The sequence below is a fragment of the Trichoplusia ni genome, chromosome 25, assembly GCF_003590095.1.
Source record: "Trichoplusia ni isolate ovarian cell line Hi5 chromosome 25, tn1, whole genome shotgun sequence".
Lineage (NCBI taxonomy): Eukaryota > Metazoa > Arthropoda > Insecta > Lepidoptera > Noctuidae > Trichoplusia > Trichoplusia ni.
In genome coordinates, this window is record NC_039502.1 from 3,031,699 (window position 1) to 3,053,088 (window position 21,390).

The 21,390-nt window shown below is 35.0% G+C and overlaps 2 protein-coding genes across 5 annotated transcripts in view; both read right to left on the minus strand.

Annotated features, from left to right (window-relative positions):
• Window positions 1-557: 557 nt before the first annotated feature.
• On the minus strand, window positions 558-11,390 carry LOC113505218 (protein SON-like). 4 transcript variants are annotated; one of them, XM_026887822.1, is made up of 14 exons: window positions 10,458-11,389; window positions 10,025-10,132; window positions 9,496-9,708; window positions 8,495-8,658; window positions 7,915-8,090; window positions 7,111-7,257; window positions 6,758-6,822; window positions 6,587-6,645; window positions 5,361-5,434; window positions 5,119-5,202; window positions 4,662-4,781; window positions 1,614-1,808; window positions 1,135-1,305; window positions 558-774 (listed from the first exon to the last, which is right to left on the minus strand). In XM_026887822.1, the coding sequence occupies exons 1-14, from the start codon at window positions 11,276-11,278 to the stop codon at window positions 664-666; spliced, it is 2,508 nt and encodes an 835-aa protein (XP_026743623.1). In that variant the 5' UTR covers window positions 11,279-11,389; the 3' UTR covers window positions 558-663. The 4 variants fall into 4 exon arrangements, with proteins under 4 accessions (XP_026743623.1, XP_026743622.1, XP_026743625.1 ...); XM_026887821.1 differs by having other exon boundaries at window positions 1,129-1,305; XM_026887824.1 differs by lacking the exons at window positions 558-774; window positions 1,135-1,305 and adding an exon at window positions 2,157-2,232 and having other exon boundaries at window positions 1,716-1,808.
• A 976-nt stretch (window positions 11,391-12,366) lies between these two features.
• The window catches only part of LOC113505344, a 30,294-nt gene continuing 21,270 nt past the window's right edge, over window positions 12,367-21,390 (minus strand). Inside the window, exons 2-5 of the mRNA XM_026887985.1 lie at window positions 21,205-21,308; window positions 20,667-20,783; window positions 15,255-15,487; window positions 12,367-14,993 (exon numbers count right to left, since the gene is read on the minus strand). Coding sequence (XP_026743786.1) covers window positions 14,600-14,993; window positions 15,255-15,487; window positions 20,667-20,783; window positions 21,205-21,306 — 846 coding nt within the window. The 5' untranslated portion in view covers window positions 21,307-21,308 and the 3' untranslated portion in view covers window positions 12,367-14,599. The remainder of the gene's footprint in view (window positions 14,994-15,254; window positions 15,488-20,666; window positions 20,784-21,204; window positions 21,309-21,390) is intronic.

A 21,390-nucleotide genomic window follows, 5' to 3' on the forward strand; every position in this document is an offset into this window, starting at 1 on the left:
ACTTCTATTACTTCGACGACTAGTGTCAAAATCGTTTGTCTTGTTATTTTATTGACATGTTTGTGCTAATATAATGGTATATTCATTATACAAGAATTACATCGTGGAATATATGTTTGTAGTGATTCAGCACATTACTCTGTTTAATATTGATCATGATATAATACGTTACCCAAAACGTCAGGTAAAGTAAGTAGCCTCCGTTTTACAGTACTGAGTCGGCTAAGCATTTTATAAGGAACTTTATTCAGTGACTCATAAAAAAGACCTTGGAGAATTTTATGGTTTTAGTAGTCAATGTTTTTTTCCTTTAATTATGCAAGTAGTAGTAAATTTTTATGGGATATTTTTGCCATTCTGAATAGGAAAATACCTATCGTATTCAATTCTGTGTTGAAACAACAAGAAGTTTTTGTAAGTATTATCTTAACGAGCACTTAGCTGTATTGGTATTATTCGATTAATAACTACCCTATCCAGCTTTATAGATAGTGAACAGTATTGTCAATATATGTAGTATGATAAAATAGTAAGGGTAAAGTTAAACCAATAAAACAACATTTTAGCTAATCATTACATTTCTAGCTAATGTATTACAAATGATGTACTAACAAGTCTACCAGTCATTATGAAATAATCGTATACGAGATTTTAATGTCCATGTTACGTCACTATGCCGAGTTTCTGCAACGCCAGCTGTGCAGCGTCGGCCTTCGCTTGTTTTTTATTCGCGCTGGCCACGGCAGGCTGGTACTCTGTCCCGGCTACCTTAACCTGTTGGGATGAAACATAAGCCTTATGTAACAATGTTTGGAGAAATTTGTTCATGAATGAAATTATGAGATTGAGGTTTAGGTATGCACTAGTGAATGTTGATAAAATGTATACCAATTACACGATTAAGATAATAATATTTGATTATTAGTGTGATTACTGCGTCACGGTAGTTATTATCTTAGTAAAATAAATCGGTGAAGGTCAGCAACGAAGTATTATGTGCTGGATAGTTTTTAGAGGAAAAATTACAAATATGAGTTTATTAAAAGCAGTTCTAGGTTATGAATGTTATACCTGCTGTTACATCAAGTAGCTATGTAATGAAATAGAAAATCAACAAATTTAACGTACGCAGACCTTGAACAGGAAGTTCTTTTTGTGGTCGGGGCCACATTCGAAACACAGGTTGTATTCTGGCGGTCCCAGCTTTTGTTTAGAACAGTATTCGCCGAGAAGCGATACAGGGTGTTTGCCCCCAGCTACCAGCGGCGCTGGACCTCGTATACGACCTGTTCGCTGAGGTTTCATCTGAGAATAAGTCAAATAATAACTTTATAACATAATCATTTAAATCCCTTGGATATCGAAAAACCATTTTTTTTATTTCTAGTGGCCCTTTACAGGCAATTTAGAAACAGCTTTAATTGATACCTGCAAGGTAACCGGCAAGTAAGTATAAATTACTAAAAATGACAACAACAGTCAATTAATACGGTTATTACTATTAGTAGAAACTAAAACTTTACTACCATTAAAATGAATTCGACTGGTTGGATGTCAATTCTAAAATACAGATATCAAGTAGGAGAAAATACAAAAATGCGAATTTTACTTACACCTCTACTGCGTCTACAGCTACTGACCTCTTCTTTGGCCTGTAGCCCTCTAGTGTCCAACTTGACTTCGAGGAGCAAAGGCTGGAGTGTCCCAGTCCCTTCCTTACCCAATCCTTGTCCAGGAGTCCAGCCCATTTTCTGTAGTAAATGCATGCCCATACCCCCTTCAACGGGCGCGGCGCGCACGAGTTGATCCTACACGTGAGGTAGCGAATTAGAACAAGAATTGACAATGTTGAATATAACTAAGTTGCTTTGATAATGGGACAATATAAGAGGGATCTATTTATCTCTTTAACATTTGATTTGGTATCTAGAGTATAAATGAAGGTTATATTAGGAAGTCTTGTCATGTAAAGTAAACCTTATGCTAAGAATAAGAGGCAAGAAAATTGCTTTATTAAAAGTAAGTCTTATACAACACATCAAATAGCCTGAATGTCCTATCAGCAAATCGGCCAACATACAGACTCCACTCTATTCACCATTGTATTAAGTTCATTTTCCTATAACAGTGTACATCCCTTCCCGTAATATACTTACCTCTTGATATACATTGAAAGGTTAGCACCTATCATCGTAGACATCGAAGTGCACGCATCTCCTTATCACTTAAAAGCTGCAACAAATATTCATGAATTCCCCATTTTGGCCGCGCTTTTCTGTGAGCCATCCAACGCGAGTAATTTACCCTACGAATGCGTGTGTCACAGGCGAATGTTCGTTGCACAAGTGTGCTCGAACATTTGCACATGCACAGTGCACATTTTGACCCGACACTCCGCACGTCATATTTTGCGTACTTGGTGGATTGATCGCTTGGCCAGTTATTGCAAATTGTTAGATTGCGCAAAACTTCGCACATAGCTTTGCACAAAAGTCTGGGCATTGCACATTTCCGGAGATAGCTCAAAGAATCGTTAGGCTCTAACAGTTTGGAGACTGACAAAAATGTTCTAATACTGGTTTATTGGGAGTTTTTGTACATTTGGACGTACAGATCTAAAGAAAAAGTAAAAACGCAGATAGACGTATAACTGATTGTATATCGGTATCTTCTTTGAATAATGTGGCCGAACACAAATGAAAACAAAACTTATGTTTTCCTAAACATCAAATCTAAATCCAAACCAAAAAGGGTCCTAAAACGAACAAAAGAAATCAAATAAGTCAGTCAGAACCAAGGGGAAAACTGAATATCTGTACGCAATCTTAGGTGATGATGATTAACATGCCAAGGGGTCTGGCATGAGAATTACCATCACGTTATGCCAGAAGAATAGTGCGGTGTAACGAGCGAACTAACTAGTTCCCTCTTTACACGAATAAGGAATGTACGGTTTGTGTAATGGTTGCAGCAACAAATAAGTGTATCGCTATATGTTGTTAAATAATTATAATAGAAGTAAATATTATTAGAGAAGCGAGTTAGATAGTATGTTACTTAATATATATAACTTTAATATCAACAAACGTTATATAATATTTTGGTCGTTATAAATTTACTGATATACAACGAGTAATAATTATTTAGGCTTATGCTTACTTAAATATTGCAGAATAAACTTTGTAAATAGAATTAACAGTAAATACAAAAAAGTTTATCGAAGATATATAAACACATACCCTCCAATAACGTTACATTTAAATACTATGTTACTATGCATCTATGGCATAAAATTACCAGTTCAATTAACGGTCTCTATAAATAAAATACATACAGGTAAAAATGTGCTTTAGCATTAATTATTAAACTGAAGAAATGTAATAATTACAGATACAGAAATAATTCAAAGTTGTTGCAACCATTACTGATATATAGAAAAAGGTCAGAAAGTATAATACAAGTAGTATTATAAATTCTGACCGCACGGTCGAACGCGCAGCGATCGCCGATCCCGACCGGCGAGGCAATCAGCTGAAAGAAAAGTTATTGCCACACAATTAAAGTATTGAACGAAACCACTGGACCATTGACTGCGTATTGTGAACGTGTAGAGTTCAATTTTGTGCGGATTTTTTATTTGAAACTAGCTGGTAACACAAATTGTTTTTGCTTGTATCCTGTTATTCGTAACGATATAATGTTTGCTAGTGAGTGCTAACAAATGTTTTCACTTTATTCTTTCGCAATTTCTCGTTATTTCCTTTAGCTTATTGGATGTGCCAAAGTTATTAATTTTGAAGTCGCACGTGAATTGAGTGATAAGAGTGACCGGTTCTCCGGCCGATTTATTTTTAACTTAATAGAATCTGTTTACATGCTATATGTACGTATACCTTTTTTACCTGGCAAGCCTGACATCTGAAATATGTTTGGAATTTCCAGTAAAAATAATTAGTGTTCGTTGAACAAATAGAAACCAGAACCGAAATAACAACTATTATGTTTACCAAAATACACAAAATTAAACACGACACATGATTCACAGAACGGCAGTAAACACCATCACTTGGTTTCGTTTGATACTTTAACGGATAGTTTATTTTTCGCCCTTTTCGTTTATTGTTCTTTCATAATCATATTTGTTTTCCAGAAAAATAAGAATTATAACACAAACAAAATAGAGAGGCGTAAGGTACGATTAGATCTGGACTAGGCTAAGATTAAGTAATTTTATCAAGATAATGATTTGAATGGGTGATTTGGTATGCTGAGAAAGGTACAATATGCATTTGTATAGCGTTAGGTGAATTAGATCTAGTCTACTATGATACTCACAAAGTTTTATAAGTAAATACATTTATTTAGGATCATTTGATTATTACTTGGCCGACACCGCAACCTCATTTACCCTCAACAGGCCTTAGATTTCAGAACTACTGTTTTTAACACAGCTATACTTTCACAAATGGTAATCAACATACATGGCTGCTAATCTACTAAGCAGTACTCATGAAAAGTTAATCATAAGCTTAATTACTTAATGGGTTACAGAATGACCTTACACCTTCCTATTTCCAAACTGAATGATAACAATGATATTGAAAGAACAATTTCCACAGTAATAAGTCTTGTGCATGTATGATAGTGGTGTGATCGTGTACCTTTTTGGCCCAAGCTTGTGTACCGCTAGCGAGTTCCCGCGGCGTCAGTATCTGAGCCCCAGTCGTGCCCGTGAACTGGCCGAGAGATGACGAGAATGACTCGCTCGCTGACCAGCCGAACTAGAAAATATAGGTATATGTTATTAATAGTTGTGTAAAGAAATATGTATTTTTTCATTAAGGAATTTATTCATTGCGTCGCGAGACATGCACATGGACAAAGGCAACCAGACACAGAACAAGCACTCGTGGATGATACAAATGCTTGTAATACGCGGGGATCGAACTCGCGACAAGACGCGCACAGTGGATTTGGCGTGATGTCTTCAACTAGTCGGCTATCCTTATTTCGTATGTTCAGATATTAATATCTGATACTATGCAGAATATTACATATTTAACTAAATACGACAACCCGCAATGGGTTCTCTATTTTTGGCTGCAAATCACAACTTACCCCATGTGTGCTACAAAGTTCGCTTTCTTCCTGTTCCTTGCGAATCAAAGACAGCTTCTGTGACACGATCGTAGCTACATCTTGCTGCAAAATCATAATAATAATAAGTGTTGTAAAATTATAAAAAAATAAAGATACACATTAACATTTAGGGTTGGCTAACAAGCGACGGCGGACTAATTGACTTTTTCTTAACGAGAATCTGTCGAAATGATATTAGAACCGTGATTTGTGTAACGTACCATTTTCTGTGGATCAACGCCCGGGGGATACGCTTGAGGTCCCGGCGCGGGCAGGGCCGGCACTGACGTCAGCTCTGTCGGACATACACTCACTGTTATAAAAGTAGTTTCATACAAAAAACTATGTTTATGCTGTGTGGTTTGAAGTAAATAGAAACATCCGACCTTTTTACCCGACTGCCAAAGAAGGAGGGTAATGTTTTTCGAGTGTATGTAAGTATGTATGTATGTCTTTTCCTTTGTGACCTCCTGTAGCCTAAACGGCTTGATGGATTTTGATGTATGAGGTATCGTTAGATTTGTCTTGATTACGGGAGTGTCATAGGATACATTTTATCCTAAAAGTCCCACAGGATAAAGACATAATAATATTTTTTCTAAATTTCCCTTTAAAAAAAGATGTATGCGGTATCATTAGATTCATTTCAATCACGGGAGTAATTAATATAGGATACGTTTTTTCTCAAAATTCCCACGGGAACATGTTAATTCTGCGTCAACGCAAAGCAACTCATGCGTTAGCAAGCAAAAAGATAGGGCGTGGCCTGGCATGCGGCGCGCGGCGCGGTGCGGAGCTAAAAAGTTATAAATAAAAAAATTATTATTAAAAAAACAAAATACCTGACTGCACACTAAAAAAAGAGTAAAACAAGCCCCACAATAATATTGATCAATCAAATGCTAAAAACTAATTATGTAATACCGTTTAAACAATACCTATATTAAAATACACTACAATATGTGTTCTTAATCGATAGTTAAATAAACAGAAACTTATTTTGAATACAAATTTACTGAATATAATTTATAAATGTTGATGGAAAGCATCGCAGGCGGGGACCAACAGAGGCTTATTTATAGTCATTTCGGTTGTGCACCATTTAGCAGAATTTTCGTTGGTGGCGGTCAAGGTGGTCCCCGCCTGCGATGCTTTCCATCAACATTTATAAATTATATTCAGTAAATTTGTATTCAAAATAAGTTTCTGTTTATTTAACTATCGATTAAGAACACATATTGTAGTGTATTTTAATATAGGTATTGTTTAAACGGTATTACATAATTAGTTTTTAGCATTTGATTGATCAATATTATTGTGGAGCTTGTTTTACTCTTTTTTTAGTGTGCAGTCGGGTATTTTGTTTTTTTAATAATAATTTTTTTTTATGAATATCTTATTGACGTAATTTAAATAGTGTTTGTAATTTTACTTTATGACTACTTACGACTACCGGACGTAAAGCTTTTCATATATGCAGGTGGACTAGAAGATCTTTCAGAAATTCTGAAACAAATAGAAGTAGTTATATATTTTTGCATAAAGAACAAAGTTGATATATAAACCACACTCAAATCAAACTGAGGGTTAAAAATGGTTATTTGTGATGAATACTTACTTTGCGATTTCTGTGGTTGTGCTCGATTTTGTTTTAGCAGGTGCGCTGTTCAGTTTTGCGACTTGCTGTAATTAAAGCAAAGATAATTTGAATAATGAATGGCAGTTTATATTGTAAAGAAAAAACAGTTTAGGCCTTCTTCTTTCATATAAATTAAAGTGTTTTTAATATTGCAGTGGAACTTTTAATAGTTGGACAAAAATCGAGAGTTTTTGAAAACACTGTTGTTTATTTATTTCTTTTAATTAAAAGATAAAAAGTTTCATTTAGTGATCTTCATTCGCGGGTTTATATTTTTTTTTATCAAACATTTATATACTCTTAACTGTAGTTAGTTATTCGTCATGTTTTACCATGTCTTTCTTAGGCGGTGATACAGGGACCCATTCTGAGGCCTTCTCCCTGTGCTGTGAGCCGGAAGACACGGGGAACTGCAGCCGTAACTCTTCCTTATTAGCTATGGGCAAGGGATTGGCTTTGATTGGCAGTGGAGCGCCTCCCTGGAAACATTAAGAAGTCAATCTGTAGGATCTCTTTTTTAACAAAAAAAAAAAAACGATTCTAAGGAATTTAATCCTCGTGTCGCGGGGGTTTTCACAAACATTCAAGACACATGTACAAATACACCCAGACTAAGAACAAGCATTTGTGGATCACACAAACGTTTGTCCTACGCGGGGATCTAACCCGCAAATCTTAAAAATTAACTGCGCTGTTTAGGTGACAGGAAGGTAAGGAGTCGATTGCTTTGCAGCATAAGTTTAAATCATAGTGATATGTAAGGAGTGGGCGACCAAGAAAGCAAAACTATTTGGTCGAAGAGTCGCAACCACTGAGATTTAGAAAGTGTCTGAAAATCATTAACAGAAAAAAATCTCGAGTCTTACTGCTGAGTAATTTATATTCAATCTTTGCTAGCTTGAAACACTAAAATTAGGTAAAGACGTTTCCAGCAAAAAAAAATAGACTTAATATTTACGTCAGATTTCAATGCGATATACCACTCAATACGTCTATCATAATAAAGCAATCTATTATGAAAGACGTGTTGATTTACGCGTGACTATTCGCTATATTTACGCTACTTTACACAAACAATCAATTGTAATTGATTAAAAATGGGCACTCCTTGAATGTTCATGTCATACAAAACTCACCCTTATGTTCATAACAATAGGTGCTTTTTCTTTGACTAGGAAAGGATGGTGGAAAGCGAGTGTGTCTTCGTTTTCACTCATGTCGTCGTCGTTTGAGGAAACTGATGACAGCTCACCGAGAGCTTCCTTCTTTGATAGGTGCTTGCAGAAGTCTGTCAGTTCATCAACTGATTTACCTGTGGAAATTGTAATGGAGTTTTATTCATAGTGTATATTATCACAGCATAACTTAGAAAGTAGGGTTAGATTCGTTTATCAACTTTACCCATTGTGTTCCTATTGTATAATTTCCCATTTTAGCTATTAATTTAACATTAACAGGTTTTTTTAAGAGGTATGCAAACTGGTCTATTTTTTATAATAAAATACAATTTTTGTGATTTCATACTTATAGGAATGTTAGCAATTACTATGACTACTTATTTTCTTTCTTCTAAATAAAAAATAATATTTATTTTTTTTGAAAAATCGGTTTTGGCTTATAACTTCATCATCATATTTATTTTTTAATTTACTCCAAAATAATGTAGTAAGAATACTAGCGATAAAGCCGAAGAATTACTGTATTATTTTTCCTTACCTCCCGACTGTATGGCAGCCATTACTTGGTTCCTGGTGTGTGGCGGCAGAGCGGCGGCCCCGGCCGGCACCGCCCCATTCTTGAGCATATTAATAGCATTCCTTCTAGCTACTTCTAGCAGACGCTTCTTTTCACTGTCCGCTAGTTTCACACCAGTTGGAGACCTTAAAATAGAATCGAGGTATTAAAATCCAGTCATCATTTATGTGAATATGAAAATGTTATAATATGTTGGTCTAAGATTTTGGCTGAGTATTTGTAAACATACATTTGCAACAAAATTGATAGAAATAGTTTGTAAATGGTACAAAAACCAAATGGTGGAAAATGTCTAATTTTATAGGATTTGTCACCACAAGAAAAGTAACCTGTCTTACTTATTGATATAATACCAGAGACTCTAGTCCTTAAAGCTCAAAATTGGATAGCAACTTGTTTTAGTTAAAGAGCTGTTATTAAATACTTCTATGATTCTGGTGGCAAGAAATGAAAAGAAATTTTTTTTTTTTTAATTTTGACACGAAAATAACAAGACTTGTGGTCCAAACAATGTAAAGAATAAAATAGAATATTCTGATAACTGCAAGAATTTAATTTAATCTAAGTAATGTGCTATGGATTTCAAAAATAATGTGCTGTGAAGTCATATTTATGGAAAATAAAGTAGTTTGGAAAATCAATGATAAGGCATAGTATATTGTGTTTTAAGACATACTAGGGCATGTACAGAAGCACAACATTGTATACTTTAACAACTAGTGGCGGCTCATGGTTGTATTTAGTTCCGATGACGATAAAATGTGCCCTAATAATATTTCTAGCAATTCAGCAATACAAACAAATTTTACATTTGCGTTTATAGTGAATTGTGTACTTTACATAAAAAAACTAGATTTTAAATGAAACCTAATTAAATTTAAATTATGAGTGGATTTATTGAAGTCAAAATCAAACTTCTGTCTATAAACCATAATGATAATAAACAAAGGTTAATCCCATACCTAGATCTCCTGCTTCTACCATGTCTCGGCGATAGGCGCCGTGAGCGGTGTCGTGACCTCGATCTTGACCTTCGTCTCGACCGCGACCTTGACCTCCGGCGTGACCTTGAAGATGACCTATGTCGTGTCCTGCTACTATGTCTTGTCTTTGAACTTGAGCGGTGATGTCGTTTTCTTGAAGCTGATGTAGATCGCCGAGATTTGCTTCTTGATCTATAAATTTAGATTATTTAAAAACTATTTTGTTGAACTACATTAGGCATAGTTAAGGTATTAGTAATAAGTCTATAAAGATATTAAGATGTGATTAGTTAATAATAGTTTTATCTACAAAGTACATACTTAGTTATATGAACTAGTTTTCTTGTGAACAGGAGCTAAAGGGAGCTGAAAATAAGCACTTAACTATCCTCAAGGGGTCCTTATAATAATGCTGATCTCGGCAATGTGCTTCAGTAATTATAGTTTTGGTGTATATACCCAATGCCTTTTCCTTATGAATGCAACTACTATTAAATAGAATAACTACCTCTTAGGACTTTTACTCCGTTCCTTCCGTGATGTTTTTGTTGAACTCTCAGCCTTTTTGCTTTTCCTTGCAGCAGCAGCAGCAGCTTTCTCTTCTTCATATAAATCACTAAAATGAAATAATGACAGCTCTTAATCAAATTAAATAGTAAAGTGATTTAAGAATTTGCTTTATATACCATACAGATATGTTTTAAGTAAACACTGGCACTTAGCTAAATCCGGTTATACTGGAAGCCAACCCCAACATAGTTGGAAAAAGGCTAGGCCGATGAATATTGTCACCACAAGTTACAATTTAGTATCTACAAGTATGCCTACTGATACTTAAAAACATTAGAAAAAAATATTAAGCATTACATACATACATAGCATACAATTTGTACAAATGAAATCAGTGAAGTTCAAACTTTTTTTAATAAAATGCAACTTACAGTTTCATTTCTTCTTCAGCCTGTTTTTTGAGTATGCCTCCAGGATCAGAGGTCTTGGGGAAATGTGAATTACATACAACCTCCTTCTCTGTACTACTTGAAGAGTCTGTATATTCACCTTCTTCATACTTCTCTGCCCTCTTTCTAGCCTCCTCCTCAGCCTTCTTAACAGTCTCTTCAAACACAGTACTAAACTTAAGATTTTTAATTTGAATTTTACCTTTAGCTTTATCACTGTCTGTGTTGTTAGCCTCAGACTTTTTGCTTTCAACCTTTTGTCTTAAATCTATTGTTTCACTTTTACACTCTGGTGGCAAAGGAATCGGGTGTGGCGGTGACAAAGAGTTATCTTCTATTTTAATAGTAACGATTTTCTTTACATCCTTTTCGATCTTAACCTCTTTAGTTTTTACATCTTCAGACTTAATGGGCGTTTCATGTTTGACTTTTACGTATTCGGGTTCAGGTTTAACTCTTACAGGCGTTAGTGGGTAAGGATACGACGGAGACCGGCTCTCCCTAGAACGTTTTTTAGACTTACTCTTTTTTCTTTTTTTCCTCTTGTGGGAGTATTCGCTTTCCTCTGAACTAACGCTACTCGTACTACGGCTGCGTTTCTTTTTCTCTTTTTTATGTTTCTTTTTGCTTTTCTTAGACTTTTTAACAGGAACTTCGTCTATTTTGGGTGGATCAGCGTTAAATGCACTAAACAGTTCTGACAAAATCTCATTCGAGGACTTTTTAGAATCATCCTTTTTACGCTCAGGCGTTGTTTTTTCTCTTTTAATCAATAGTTCAATTTTATCTATTAAGCTCGTCATTGCAAAAACATTAACTTTTTAAGAACGTTTCTACACTCATAATATTAATTCACACACAATTCAATAAACACAAAAATTAACATCTGTCGCCATGTTGTGAAATCTGACATTTCATCTTGACAGCTGACACATTCTTAACCTACCGTATTTTTTTAACATGCAACCCTTGAAATATTTATAGCCGTTATTCTGGTGTATATTTATTTAGTAACGTAAGACTATTTTATTTTCATATAATATTTATTATGTTACATTTGCTATAGAATTATTATCTGATTCCCGTACCTCAAAAGTCAAATAAACTGAATCAAGTTTGGTATATACCTAAAAACAAAATTGAAGTCAAGTTTGAGCATTCAAGTCGTTAAAGTAGAATTCATATATTTTTTTAAATCGACTCCCGCACTAATGAATTTAATCCTTGTGTCGCGGGGTTTTCACAAACATACAAATCACATGCACAAACACACACAGACTCAGGACAGGCATTCGTGGATCACACAAATACTTGTCCTACGCGGGGATCAAACCCGTGACGCGACGTGGGTTCAGCTTGGCATTATTAAAACAAGAGTAACCTCTTAATAAATGATACCCATGCACTATCCTTCATGTTTTATTAAAGTCAATACAGTGTAACTACTTGAGCTCACATTATATATTACACGTACCTAAACTCTACCTTTAAAAGGAGCTTTGGATCTGTCTGGCCAGATTGTCGATTGACCATCATCTAATGACTGTGCACCGCGGCTACCTGCAATAATGTTGTTCCTCACAATCCTCATCCATAGGTTTTATGTAAAAGGTTCTCTTAGCGATAAGATCGGACATTGTGGCCCATAATTATGTCTATCGACAAAACAACAGTAAAAAAGCATCAGAAGTTAGTTAGCACACTGTGATTTATAAAGTAAATGTAATTGTAGAAATTGGTATTTAACAAAATGTATTTCTGTTCTGGTCGTCAAGTCTCCCTTTTTGCATTAGGTATAGGTGTTTTGCAATCGATTGTCTTTACCGACTTCTGTTACTGTCCGTAGGTACGATGCAGGGAAAAGGTAGGTAATTCGAAATAAAACATAAAATAGTAGGTTTAGTTTTTATTGTTTCAACACCTTTGCAAGGTTGGTAAGTGATAAACTGATAAACAATACAGAATGGAACTACATTCTTTATAATTTTCTGTATCATTGAAACACACTGCGAATCAGGTCAACTGCAGCTTACAGGACGGAACGAGTCCTTTTACTTTAGTTTATATTTATTTAGGTACATAAGTAAGTAGGTAAGGGTGTTCAGAGAAAATGTACTTACAATTAATAATTTTTAAGAAATCTCGATCTACTTATTTGACATGTACCTACTTGTATGTAGGGAAGCTTTTAGCATGATTGTATGGTTCGTATGAATGTTATGTTTTCAGATAAACAGTTGAACATTAAAACAGTTGACTGGCATACCACCTGTTTATAAGAAAAATACTAAATTAGATGATAAAACAATGAAGTTAGCAGGTTAGATTTTTTTTTATCCTTTCATCCAGTTTTAAATAACTTTGACACAAACAAAGACAAGCACATTCTTTTTAAACAATTATTACAATAAAATGCAAGAACAATACACAATCATTAATTTGGCAATAATTTTCCTTTTATGAATTTAATAATCGGAAGCTCCAATTATTGAGCAATAAATTTACAATTTCAGGCCCTTTGCCAATTTTTTTTTAAACCAATCATAATTCAGTGTTGCAATCATATAAATTACAGGTGCAGTTCCGACCAGAACACGGAGAAACTAATGGAATTCATGAAGTATTTATTACATATTCGTATGTAATATAAACGCGTCTTTTTTACTTACTACCCGCTTTTGTCATAAGACCAGTTCCATCATACCTAGTATTTCATCAAATGTCTTAGGAAGACAATAAATACTACAAATTGGCCAAATTAATATAAAATTATTCAAAAAGCAATAAATATTATCATATCACACAATAATATCCATTATAAGGTAAAAATCGATGATTAAATTAATATTTCTAATTCATATTTGGGTATACATAAGAATAGCAAACGTTTTTCATTACAATACGTCGATATAATAGTAAAATACATTCCCGTATTAAAATACCTATCTACTTTTCGTATCAAATTTTAAATGATTTATCCCATGTACTTGATATAAAGCTTGTTTGCTATAAAAAAAACTAATAATAACTAACTGAAAACTAGTCACGTTATATTTAAATTTTTAACTCTATGTTTATGAAAATATCTAGACAACAGGTATACTTACGGTTATAATGATTATTTAGCAAATCACATTTCTTTGAACTTAAAAAATAAAAATAAAATAATGTTCACTTCTTCCCTCCGCTTTTACTGAATCCATTTTCATTATACTTACATAAACGTTTTCATTTAACATGTTTATTTAATTTTTTTGTTGCTTTGTCTTTTAAAAGGTGCTTGATTAAATTTTTCGAATTGTGCAAACTGGGTGCAACGACGGCTACCTTTCTTTCTCATTTTTATACATTTTTAAGTACGTCAATGTTAAGAACTAACACCTTTTTTATCACACAGATCATAACGGGTCCCAAAAATTTTATAAACCATGAGACAGAACAGTTTTCGCTCGGTCAACGAGTGGTAATGAAGCGTTCGCCTAAATGAGTAGAGTTACCGTGTTCACAAATACTGGGAAACGGATCGCAATCTTTTTTGTTCTAACTGACTCAAGCTACATGTAGAAGGTGTTAGGTTGATTGTAATCTGATTTGGTGAGTTCCAAGTATTTGCAATCACGGATATTGTTGATATCAGTAACTAGGCTAGCGCCAGAGAACGCAGCAAACGGCTACAGCTCTCGAATCTGACTTGAAGCGCAGTGAAGAGGCATTAGCTATTTAATAGATACGTATCAAAATGTAGGCAGGCTTGTAAGTAGCGCCCAACATGAAAGCCATTCGTTGTCATCAATAAGAAGTAAATACTAGGAGATTAAAAACGCTAACGGCAGAAAAATATCGCAGAGGCCCTATAGAAGTCTAACTGCGCTTGTACACACTCTTGGGTCCACAGATTATTAAGAAGCAGACGCCATGTTTATTGTTGGAATGATTCGAATTATCAGCATGTACAAGCGCAAAACGGAGCTAACACCTGTCGTATCGACTTGGGTCGGACCGAGAGCACTAGCCGCTCCATCTTAAAGCTACTACTAAAATTTTCTAGACGATCAAAGATCGCAAGCTAAATTGATTTTATTCAAAAGTCTTAAAAAAATAAAATCTGGTAGTGTGGGCGGCGGCTAGCGGGGCCGCATGACGGCGCGCTGCGTGCGGAAGGCGCGCGTGAAGCCCAGCTTGGTGTAGAGCGCGCGCGACGCCGCGTTCTCGGGCCGGATCACCACGAAGGGCTTGTAGCCGCGCGCCGCCACCTCGGCCGTCAGCCGCCGCGCCAGGTAGATGCCGTAGCCCTTGCGCCGGAACTCGGGCCGCGTCTGCATGGAGAACATGGCGCCGTAGTACGACTGCACCATCCACGCGGCCAGCTGCCCCTCCACGAAGATGCCGTAGGCGGGCAGCTCGGCCACCAGCTTCTCGAACACCTCGCGGCACTCGATGTCGCTGGCCGGGTACAGGTCGTGCACCGCCTTCATGTGCTCCGGCTGCAGGCGCACTAACTCCACGTCCTGTGCCAGCCTGCAACGTATGAACGCATGTTTACTGTATGAAATTGTAAATATGCCAAGTTATGGGAGCAGAATATTTTTAATGAAGTACCTAATTTTACCTTTGTAATTATAGACGAACAAATACTACTGGGTTGCAAAACGATAAAAAGTTTATGTAATTCACTAACTCGATTCGATTTTGCAATCGAAAATTGATGTGAAAAGCTTATTAAGATCAAATTTGTTTTAACATTTAAGCACGCAGTTGAAGAAACAACATCATCTTTACCCATCAGTACTGTCGTCTTTAGGTGGGTTCTCGCAGACGTAGACATCGCCAGTAATCTTGTCGTGCCCCTCATAGTGCCTCTCCAAGCGTTCGACGATGGCCTCGTGAGTAAAGTTCAGGTACAACGGCTGGGTCAGGTCTAAGAGAATGTCTTCTGACGTCAGCAAGTCGACCAGCTCTGAGCGCTCCGAAGGACAAAACACTGTCACGCTCTCGTATGTAGTTTTATTCGGCTGGAAACATGCAATAAATACTTGGTTTAATACATTAAAATAGCCGAGTATAGTTCACTACACTAAACCCAATGTTCGCGATGTATCGCCGTTCGTATTGTACGAGTATGCTTATTATGTCTCGTTGATGTGACTTGAAGGTTGTGAACAACTGGGACATCAGGATTTAATTGTTTAGTGCGGTTGTCGTTAAAAAATAATATAATAAACATAAGAGGTTGATATTAAGACATCAGCATATCCTATCACTTATACGCGCCAGTCACTGGAAGCCTCAAACTCTTTAAAGAAGATTGTTGTAGGTGCTGTGGCGACGCTCTGACGGCGTGTACGACGCTTCCATAACTGCAATAGTCTTGCTTTTAGTGTATGTGGTAGGCAGTAGGCTCTTTGTATAACTCCATATTATTTGGGCTTATTACTGAGTCTAACCGGCAAAAATAATATATGGATCTCAAGTTCAAGCTAACAATTGTCAGTTCGTATTCCCCATAAATACAATACAGATCTAATGTTCCAATATTTAACAAAGCGTTTCCCACAATATAATTTTATAAAGCATTTGTTGAGCCAGAGATTCTCAAGAGCACTTAGTTCAGAAAACGGACACTACAGCATATAGGTTTGCGAAGTAATTGGATAACTGGGTCACATTGGATGACCGAACGTTATTGAATTGAAGAGAAGCATCAACAAGATTAAGGTTGTCCTACTGATGTTGGCCATGATGGAGTCTCTATCTTTAATTTAGTTCCCGTTGCATTTTTGCATTGAGCACTCTACGTTGTTATTTTTTAGACTCCGGTCATATATACCATCTATCTGTATAGAAAAGACCAAAATCGTAAAGGGAAGAACGTTTTTTTTTGTCGGTAGAGACAATTCCTTTCTTAGAAAAGTTACTTTTATGACCAGTTTTCCCCGAAAACCGAGAATAAACCCAGTAGTTTCTTACTCTGTTTAAGAAAACTATACAACATTGTATTGAGAAAACGATAGTACAATTCAACGGCAGCTAATTTTAATGACATTATGAACTGTTCATGATATTCTCGTAACTTGTAATTAACCTTTGTTGATCATTTATAATGAAAAGGCGAGGCAAATCTCTCGCAGGTACGTATGACAGGGGTAGTCTATGTGCACAGCAATATCATTATTGTTTCAGGTCCCAGGAGTAGTAATTAGTGGGCAAGGTACGACTAGCTTCTGGTTTCAAATTACCTGTCCTATACACACAACTACTGAAATATTCAGTAAAAATAGATAGGAAGGTGATTAAAAAGTGTTAAGGATTCAATAAGTTAGACGAAATCATCCACAATAATATCAGATATTTGTTATAGCAGCAACTTCAGATCAAGTTTACGCTTCACTAATTTCAGCCATGTTTGAAATTCGTGTTTTAAAGTTAGGGCAAAAAAAACTGTCGTTTTAATTAATGAGGTTTGTTAATCTTTTTAGACGACCTACATAGAGCGAGTAATTAGACTGCTCACGAAGCTTACAGAGATTTCAGAACTCAGCCTTGATAGATTTCGATGATTATCGTCTACGCTCGACTACTCTATATAATTAAGAGGGCGATGTTAAGCCGGGCTTGGCTGTCGGCTCTACACTTTATGAAGTGGGCGTTTGTGTAACGAAGACACGTCCTAGTCTAGACAGGTATTATAGCACAAATTAAACGTTTTATGAGAGGTAGTAACCTATATTTTTTAATGAAAACGTTTAGGTAAGCTGAACTCTGAAGCCATTTCTTGCTACGCTTATGGCGTTTAGTAATTTATCTACTAATAAATGACTACGGAGTCTAGTAATTTATGTAGTAATCGAAAACGCTTTATTTTGCTTTTCGTAGCTATGCTTACCTACTCAACCAAACAATGGCACTGTATACTTTTTGCAGGTTTGAAACAGTATATTGATCTGACTTCACACCGCCGCACATGGATCTAGTTACCCATTTTTGACGTCGAAACTTAGCCCTATATTCGTTTCGTTAACTCATAGTTTACCTGTTGGTTCAACTCGGACACCAATAGTGAAAAATTGGTTGATTGCGGTTTTTAAACAAAATGTTGTCTCCATAAAGTTCAAAAGTATTAAATTTCCTTATTTGCAGTATCTCATCTTTCATTAATAAATAATATCTTCAAAAACAGATTGTTATTCCTGCTAATGGATAACTTAAATCTGGCGCTGCCGGCAGCTTAACAAGATTGAAGTAGGTAAACTGATTAAGTAATTTTACTTTTCCCTCGTTTTAGTTAGCCATTCCGTAAATTTTGTGAAGTGAAACCGGTGTTTTTTGCTCGGTAAACCACTTGGGAACGACGAGCTCTTGACGCCGCTTACGTCACGTCGTGGTAGAAAACTCGGAAACTAGGGAAGGTGATGCCTTTTGTAGCTCATTTGGATGTATTTAAAATTTATGTAAAACTTTCACTGTATGCATCTTCGACAAATAGAATATAGGTATTTACTATGTGAGATATCTCAATGTCATATCAATAAAAAATACATCTTATAAAGATTTCGCTTAGTTTTGTGTGCTCTGGATCTCTTTATAAAATCCGAGACAAAATCGTTTCCAACTTCACATTTACATAAAATAATAAAAGTCCAAACTATGAACAAAGGAAACGATTATGTCTCCATTTTATGGGTTCAAAATACCAGCACTAACTCTATATTATACTTGTGCATATTATGTATAGTATATTCCTAGAACATATTTACATTGTACCTACATATTGAAGCTACTAACGAAAGCGGTCTATTTTAGTAGTCTTAATACTTATACACGATCAATAAATTCTGCATTCAGAAGGCCTCTCCTTAAATAGCGATATAAAAACACTTCTTATATTGGTTTTTGTCGTTCTTAATTTGAGGAATTGTAGAGATATATCACACACAATATTGTTTTAATATCTTTGAAATTATAGCACGACTCCTGGAATGCTTCTTTATATTCAACCTGACAATCATAATTGATGAAAGTATTTTGACGATTTTGGGAAGTGGTCTTGAATTCCCAACTATATAAAATTTTAAGAGAAGATACACGCTTCTTAACATTTTTTTAAACCCTAGGATGCTGAACCAACCTCAATCAGAATAAATGCAATAAAGGAAAAACATCCGCTAAAAACTTTTAACTAAAAGAAAACTAGTTTCAGTTCCACTATTTTTTCCATTCCCTAGGCTGTATAGAGCGCAGGTTAATAATGCATGTAGTACATACAGCCAAACAAACTGTCACAGCTCGTTAGTCGTTCGCAGTGAGGCAGTCCCAAAGGACGGGTACAAAAGCTAAGCTCAGTAAGCCAACTGCATACGAATCGGAGTAACAAGATGCAGAACAAGTATTTGTGGATGCTAGAATATTTGGAGTGGAAGAATATTTGTGTAGCTTGCTTTACGAATTTGAACTACTGTACATATTTCTGTGGTCTATTGAAGGGTGAAAATGGTATGTTAGTGGTCGTATTTTCAGGTCGGATTTAAGAGGAGAGTAAGCTAGAATAGAATATTCTTTATTGCACTACATATAAGTACAGGATACGACGAATGAGGTTTATTTTATTGAAATTAAGGACCCCTTGTGTGTATCATAAGGCATCAGATAATATTCAATGAATTTGAGTTTTCATCCAGGTTGCCCAAATCTAAGTTCGTAATTAAGTTTTTTCAATTTTAAATAGTTAGAAGTTGTCCTTTTGAAAGTTCACTTTAATCAAGGGACACGAAAGCTAACGATTACATTTCAAACTCATTTCCGTAGGCGTTGTTTATGGATTATAACAATACCAACGACCTTTAACCTTTATGTTAAGTATTGGTATTAAAACTAACAACCTTTGTTTTTCGCATGTTTCATTTGCGTCAGAATAATCGACCTCTGACAGCTACCCTCTTGCTAAAGAAGTACCTCAGTGAAAATTTTGCTACATCACTGGCAAAAAGATATTTCTACAAAGACAATGACGTTGTTTGCCGCGTAGCAATATTGCAGCCAGTGTAGAAAAACGTGAAAATCCAAACCGATTTAAAAACAAACTCGTGGATCATAATATTCGTACATCTTTTCAATATTTTTATCAATTTCATACATTTCCATTTTTAGTTTTTAACGGACGGACTAATTGGATTTTTGAAGACAAATACACTTTTTAATCCTTGTTTACGATGTTCAACTATAAGTCAAAAATAGAAAACATTAGCAACTCGTTGAAGAAAAAGAAAATAAAACTCGATATAACTTCTTTACCTGTTAAATTTTAAATTCGGAATTGAAGTTTCTAAAGCGCAAAAGGCAAGGAGCCGTTGAATAATTAAACGAAAGTCTTTTGACTGGAAACCGACTAAAGAGGTTCCTGTGTACTTTTTCAGTACGTTTTCAAGCAATTTCTTCGTTGTAGGATGGTTGTTAAATGTATTTTAAAGAACTTGTGCATTATTATTTAATAATTTTATTAAATTTTTGGTTTAATAAGTGGGAAGTGTTCTGTCCACGTTGCTGTTATGTTAATTATGTTTTATGTTTGCTAAGCTGTGTCTTTTCTTTATTATAATTTATTTATTAAGTTTTTTTATAAGAGTCCCAAAAATCTTATAATTTACCTACTTCTCTAAATTGGCGATTCTCTAAATTAATATCCAATTTATTAAAAATTAAACGCTAGTACTCGTATTTTTATACAGCTCTTTAAATAATAATCAGGATACCGCCTGGTACTTTTGGCAGTATAATAAATGATCAGAGCCTACTGCTAGTGATTAATCATAAAAAAAAACCAGAATAATATATTATGGTTTTAGCTTAAATAAATATAGAAGAAAATTTTAAGGTTTATTTAGTAATATGTGTAAAACTAGTTTTTATCATAATTTTATTTACTTAGCAACAAGAAGCTAATATATTCAGATTAGTTCATATTGGAATAATCTGGTTATTTTTTATCGTCGTATGACGCGTGCTAGTAAAACAATACGTCATTAGATATAACATTTTAATATCGATAGATATCTATTGGTTTACGTTAAACAAACATCAAAACATTGTTATTACTTTGTTTTTTTTATTAATTTCTTAGGTAATGATATGGGTTTCAAAAATTGATTTTGAACAGTGCTTAACCGGTAAAAGTTAACAAAAATAAAAATGTCTTACCGTACTAGTGCAGCCGGGGAAATGCAGACAAATCGGGTCCTCTGGCCAATTCTTCGCTACATAAAAGTTGAAGTCCCACACCTTGTTGTTTAGATATGTTTGAATCGTTTGATGAAACTAGAAATTAATAAACAAGATCATTAATTGAAATAAAATAACAAGGATGCTTACTATCCACTAATAAAAAGGCTGCCATCAAAATGCAGATTTTAAATTTAGAACACAGTTCTCTGTTTAATCTGTATCATTAATTAATATTACTAAGAATTGCTGACCGCATTTTCTAATTTAAACACCTCTTGCTGTGATTGGTAGATTGGAGTTTATAAAAGGAAATGAAACAAAATGCAAATGTGCCTTAGTATTAATAAGTTAATAACATTCCATTTATAAATCGGAGGCAATAAAGCTTCTTAATTTGACATTAAACCCGAAGTACCAACGTAAATCAAATAACTAAATGTAATGAACATTTCGTATTACGTAAATCTCTGTTCAATTTCGGAACGTTTTAATATAAAAACTCATTAAAAGTTACCTTTAAAGATTCAGGCATATACTGTACTAAAACATCAGCCACTGCTGGAAGCTCGTCTTCTGAAACCAATCGAAAGTTTTTCCCTTCGGGCACGATTTCCATCTCTGAAACAAACGTAAGAGTTTTCATTTTGCTCAGATGTCTAATATGGAGGGAAAATACGAATTGGAAAGGAACGTGTGCGTT

Excerpts from the sequence above, each read along its gene's own strand:
- LOC113505218 (XM_026887821.1), bottom strand. The coding sequence starts at position 11,278 with ATGACGAGCTTAATAGATAAAATTGAACTATTGATTAAAAGAGAAAAA. Across the intron at positions 8,659-9,495 it reads GGTAGAAGCAGGAGATCTAG|GTCTCCAACTGGTGTGAAAC; the intron begins GTATGGGATTAA and ends TTCTATTTTAAG. Across the intron at positions 775-1,128 it reads ACTTCCTGTTCAAGGTCTGC|GTTAAGGTAGCCGGGACAGA; the intron begins GTACGTTAAATT and ends TCATCCCAACAG.